This window comes from Dipodomys merriami, unplaced genomic scaffold (assembly GCF_024711535.1).
Source record: "Dipodomys merriami isolate MVZ:Mamm:240054 unplaced genomic scaffold, mDipMer1.0.p SCAF_12, whole genome shotgun sequence".
Taxonomy (NCBI): Eukaryota; Metazoa; Chordata; class Mammalia; order Rodentia; family Heteromyidae; genus Dipodomys; species Dipodomys merriami.
Window position 1 is genome coordinate 18754271 of NW_027202493.1, and position 6000 is coordinate 18760270.

Here is a 6000-nt window from a genome sequence, read left to right on the forward strand (position 1 = left end):
TTTTTCCCCTAGCTTCCCTTCCCAACTCCTCCCCTCCCCGCTAGTTGTAAAGTTCATTTTCAACATAGTGTCTTGTACATCTCATTGTTATAATGGGTCAACCCATATCCTTATTTCAGCATTTTGTTATTTCCCTTCCCCTCTCCAAATTATAAAAAATGTATATGCAAGATGCAGGGCTTATTCTTTTTTTGGTTGGGTGCTTGTTTCTAGGCTTTGAACTCGAGGCTTGGACACTGTTGCGTTTTGCTTAAGGCTAGGACTCCAGTGCTTAAGCCACAGACCCACTTCTGTCTTTCTGATGGTTATTAGAGATGAGAATCTTACAGACTTTCCTGCTTGAGCTAGCTTTGAAACACAATCCTCAGGTCTCAGTCTTCTAAGTAGCTAGTATTACATGTATGAGCCACCAGCACCCAGCTTTTTATTTCATTTTATTTCTTGGCCTGGACGACTTAGATTTTGTTCCAAAAGTAGAATGCAATTTTTTTATGAAATATAATTTTGTCTTATAGGAAGCAGAATCTGGTAACATTAGTCAAAAGTCTGATGAAGAAGATTTTGTGAAAGTTGAAGATTTGCCACTCAAACTGACAATATATTCAGAGGTATTTGGCTCTCTTTAATTAAAAACATTTCACCGGTGCCAGTGGCTCACACCTGTAATCCTAGCTACTCAGGAGGCTGAGATCTGAGGGTCTTGGTTCAAAGCCAGTCTGGGCAGGAAAGTCTATGAGACTCTTCCCTCCAATTAACCACCAGAAAACTGGAAGTGGCACTGTAGCTCAAGAGGTAGAGTGCTCGCCTTGAGCTGAAATGCTCAGGGACAGTGCCGCAGGCCCACAGTTCAAGCCCAAAAAAACAAAACAAAAAAACCCTGACAAAAAACCTCAAAAACTTAACTTTCATATAACAAATATGATTGAGATGAAAAATGATTGGTATTTTTATTTTTCATTCCAAAGGCAGATCTCAGGAAGAAAATGGTAGAAGAACAACAGAGAAACCATTTGTCTGATGAAATATGTGAAATGCAGACTGAAGAATTAGCTGGAAATTCTCAGAAACTGAAAGAACCTGGTAAAGTTATCCATTAATTTTATACTTAAAAATTACAGAATCATGATGCTGTCTTTTTGGTTTGGTCTTCAAATGTGCTAATAGTACTTACAGGATTATAAGCCTACTATTAGAAAGGAAGCATTCTATAAAGAAAAATTTAGTTTAGCTCTTTGAGATTCAAAACATTATCAGAATTTTTTAAATTATACCCGTCCTAGGGCTTCAACTCAGGCCCTACACACTGTCCTTGAGCTTTTATGCTCAAGGCTAGTGTTATACCACTTGAGTCGCATCCCCCTTCTGGATTTTGGGAGGGGGGTGGTATCTGATTGAAGATTAATTAATTGGAATCCCATGGGCTTTCCTGCCCATGCTTGCTTTGAACTGCAATCCTTAGATCTCAGCCTCCTGAGTGATAGTCAGATAAGTATTTTAAAAATCTTTTGTTTTAGAAAATAAATTGTATATAGTTTAAGGAAGGTATATGAGAGTTAATGGTCAGTTTCAAAACCTGGTTTCCTTCCTTTCTTTCCTTCTTTCTTTTTTCTTTTTATCAGTCCTGAGTCTTGAACTCAGGGCCTGCGCTCCTTGTGCTCGTGGCTAGCACTCTACCACTTGAGCCACAATGCCACTTCTGGCTTTTTCTGTTTATGTGGTGATGAGTTTTATGCATCTTAGGCAAGCACCCTACACTAAGCCACATTCATTTCTAGGCCTGGATTTCATTACTTTAGAGTGATTTTTGTTGTACTATTTTATATTTGATGTTTTAAATTTCTCTCTTTTTTCCTGTAACAAATATGAATTAAGTCCTTTCTCAGTGTCATATTGATTTTATTTTCTGTTTTTTACTTGAAATAATGTACATTATCTGTAAACTACTAAGGTTATTATACATACGTGTTGCTTTTTGTGTCTACAATACTTATCTTAAATTTGTTGTAAAGTCAGGTGACAGGGGGTGTGGGGAGGTAGGTCGCTCTTGAGGCTTGACACTGTCCCTGAGCTCTTCAGCTCTACCACTTGAGCCACAGCACCACTTCTGGTTGTCTGATGTTTAATTGGAGATAAGAGTCTCACAGGGACTTTCCTACCTTTGAACTGGGCTTTGAACTGCGCTTCTCAGATCTCAGCCTCCGGAGTAGCTAGGATTACAAGCTGTGAGCTACCAGCTCCAGGTCTCTATATTTCCTTCTTTATCTATGTAATAGCACAACCTCTGAGCCACTCAGAGAATGTTTTTCTTATTTTCTGTCAACTCATCAATTGGTTAAAAAAATATATATGATTTAGACCATTTTAGATAAGACTTTCTGTACTGCCCTAGTTTTCAGCTAACCTGCTGCCAGCTCAGGGCCTGGGTGCTATCCCTTTTTTATTCAAGGCTGGTGTTGTACCATAGCTCCACTTCTGGCTTTTTCCTAAAAATAAGGGTCTAACGGACTTTCCAGCCTAGGATAGCTTCTAATTGCCATCCTCAGACCTAAGCTTACTGTGATTACAGGCATGAGCCACCAGTTCTTGCCTTTATCTGTGTTCATTTAATCATTTTTATTTGCAATTTTCCTTTTTTATTACTCTCTTTAAGTAGTTGTGCAAAGGAGTTGCCATTTATTAAAGCAGTTTATGAATGCAATTGGCAGTCTCCTTTTTTTTTTTTTTTTCTATTTAGGTTTATGGACAGACAAGAAGAATCTGTAAACCAGGTGCCGGTGGCTCACTCTTGTAATCCTAGCTACTCAGGAGTCTGAGATCTGAGAATGGTGGTTCAAAGGAGCTCAGGGACAGCACCCAAGCTGAGTGTTAAAACCCCATGATCAACAAAAGAAGAACAAGAATCTGCAGTGGGCATTGGTGGCTCACACCCATAATAATCCTAGCTGTCCATGAGGCTGAGGTCTGAGGATTGTGATTTAAAGCCAGCTCAGGCAGGGATGTCTGTGAGATTTCTTATTCTCCAATTAGCACCAAAAAACAGTCAGAAATGGAGCTGTGTCTCAACTGATGAGCATTAGCCTTAAACAAAAAAGCTCAGGCACAGTGCCCAGGCCTAAGTTCAAGTCTAGGACTTCTAGTACATACACACACACACACACACGCATGCACGCACGCATGCACGCACGCACGCACGCACACACTGCTGTTTGCCATCATGAAATAGAAATGCTTACTTATTCTCCTTTACTGTATATTATCTAAGTTAGGATTTCCTTTAAGTAAAAGTTTGGAAAAAAATAATATTTAAACTGTGCTGGACGCTGGTGGCTTACACCTGTAATTCTAGCTACTCAGGAGGCTGAGATCTGAGGATCACGGTTCAAAACCAGCCCAGACAGGAAAGTCCGTGAAACACTTTTCTCCAATAAACCACTAAAAAACCAGAAGTGGTGTTGTGGCTCAAGCTGAAGAGTGCAGGGAGAGCCCAGAGTTCAAGTCCTACCACTGACAAAATGCATAAATAAATAAATAAATAAATAAATAAATAAATAAATAAATAAATAAATAAACTTTGTAAATAAATAAGTAATTTAAGCATTTTTATTCTGTTTTTCAGAAACAGTGGGAATCCAGAACATATAAGATGACATCAGAGACTCTTCTAACTCTCTTTTTACGTAGTTCAGTGAATACATGAAAAATGACACTAAATAAACATCAGTTCTGATCTGTATAAAATTGTAACTTAGTTTGACACTGCATTTTTGATAGGTGTGCTAATTTCTGCCCATGGCAGTTTAAGACATCAGAAACTGAATCCTGGACCGATTCAAGCATTGATACACTGTGTTTGGTTTTTTTCTTTGTGGTCTTGATTTTTCTCATTGTGATGTTTGGTAACATTAAATTTAAAATGTAGTTTTAAATAAAGTTTGACTTATCTGTAAAGTACCTTTTTTGGAAATTATGTTGAATTCTATACTGCAAATTGCTGTCATATATATATATATATGTATATATATTAGACACATATGTATACACACACACACACACAGTTTTGGGCTATCCAGAGAGAGCAAAAGTTAAGAATTAGGAAAATATTTATTCCAAAGTCAATCATTCAAATAATGCCAATGTTGCTTCTGTTGGGTCAGATATTTTCCCAGCTACCTGTTGAACCTCTGTACAAATAGGGTAAGTAAGTTGTAAAGGTAACCAGGGGTATTTGTAAAGTTATCATTAATTATACATTAATAATCCTTATAAATTGCTTAAAAACATGTCCTTGGCACCTAGAGCTTTTGTAATTATTATGAATATTTTTCAGAATTTCAAATCCCTAATTGTGTTGTCTCAGTCTAAAAAATAATTAGCTTTTATGTAGTTAGCAAGTGTTATTTCTACATAAATAACATTCTGATTAGTATTAAGAACTCTTTCAGAATAGAATTGAACTTATTGGGTAAGAAAGTATTGCATAAACAGTGAGATGTGCCTTTTTATCCCATGCCTGCGTAGAGGCCCAGTTAGGCATCAGAGCACCAATTAATGAAGAAGTCAGTCTTACAGTTTTTCCTTGAGTAAAACAAGAATATATGAAGAATTCTTAGCGTTAAGTAGTCTTTTAAATTTGTCAGGTTGTATAAAATACTTCATACAAAAGAACTTACGTGGTATTCCTTAAAATTCTTCCTTGTTTGAGACATTAGTTGAAACTATAAAGGTCCAGTCAGGAAATGGTGAGTGAAGATTGCCCTATGAGGACATTAGTTATATTGATACATAATCTTAAAACATACATAGCATTTATCTCCAGTTTTCATAAAATCTATTTGGAAAATTACAAATCCCAAACCAGGAATTTTTACCCAGTTGAACATGGGATAGTAATTTTTATTTTATGTAGAGGCAACTTTTAGACTTTCTAGATTCTAAGCAAAAAAAAGCATAATTAATTTTAGTACTCAAGCATACCAGTACTCAAGCCATACCTTTACATCATCCATCCTTCTTCTGTGCATACTAAAGATACAAAGGTGGGGCACTGTGGTACATAGCAGTATTGGCAGCATTCAGACAGGAGACTGAGGCAGAAAGATTGTGAGTTGTAGGCCACCCTGGCTATCTACTGCCTTTGAAGCCAACAAAGGGTGTAAAACCTGTCTCCAAAACAAAACAGAAGATAGACCCAATAGAAAGGTTTTATTCAGTACATTATTGCAGTATGTAATAATTATGATCCTTATTAAAATAGCTTATTTGACTTTAGCTGTTCTCTAAGTCTGTTGTTTTTTTGTTTAGTGGATGATTTTGTTATAACATACCAGATAGCTTGTTTAATATGTTTTAGTAAACTATTGCTAAAAGGTATGATATTAAATATTCCTATTTTCAATATGTAAGTTAAAATTTTGGTTAAGATAGAAGGAGCAAAGGTAAATATGAATGAGCTTAAACTCCTATACAGATTGAGATAATGCCAGGACCTAGCCAGGCTATGGAGGAACTTTGTATTTTGTAATATTTCCTTTGGCTAAATGCTTTTTTGTTGTTAATAAATGTGTATCCTACATACAACCCTGAATTGCATGTTTATTTAAGTTGACACTGCAGAATTGACAGCTTTTAATGTAAGAAAAATTAGGGACATTCTATAATCTGTAAACGTTAGATATGGTTTAATTAAGTCAATGTGAGTAGAGTGGGAAAATGAGAATGAGACTTGGAAGAAACTTACATTCAGGTGTCAGGAAAGGTGTCAGCACATGGCACATAGGATGGTAGGGGACCTCTAAACTGTTGATTAGAAGGCAGAAACCAGGAGAAAGCCTAGCCAGAGAGCCTTCGTTGAGGTTTCCTGGAATAACGTAAACCAGGAAAACACTGAGGGGCAAGAGGTAGATGGTTGGGCCTATAGACTAGGAATTGCTTGGTTTGCATGTGTTGAAAGACTGTTCTAGCCTAACCTTTGCTGTTTCTAAGAAAGCTAGAAGTTTGTGC

The 6000-nt window shown here is 36.8% G+C and overlaps 1 protein-coding gene across 10 annotated transcripts in view; it reads left to right on the plus strand.

Annotated features, from left to right (window-relative positions):
• The window catches only part of Pcm1 (pericentriolar material 1), a 100476-nt gene extending 94899 nt beyond the window's left edge, over nt 1–5577 (plus strand). For 9 of the 10 annotated variants that reach the window (XM_070016329.1, XM_070016332.1, XM_070016331.1 and 6 more), the window contains 3 exons: nt 516–608; nt 966–1080; nt 3617–5577. In XM_070016329.1, the coding sequence (XP_069872430.1) occupies nt 516–608; nt 966–1080; nt 3617–3642 (234 nt within the window). In that variant the 3' untranslated portion in view covers nt 3643–5577. The remainder of the gene's footprint in view (nt 1–515; nt 609–965; nt 1081–3616) is intronic. The other variant, XM_070016335.1, reaches the window with a different exon arrangement.
• Nucleotides 5578–6000: the final 423 nt, after the last annotated feature.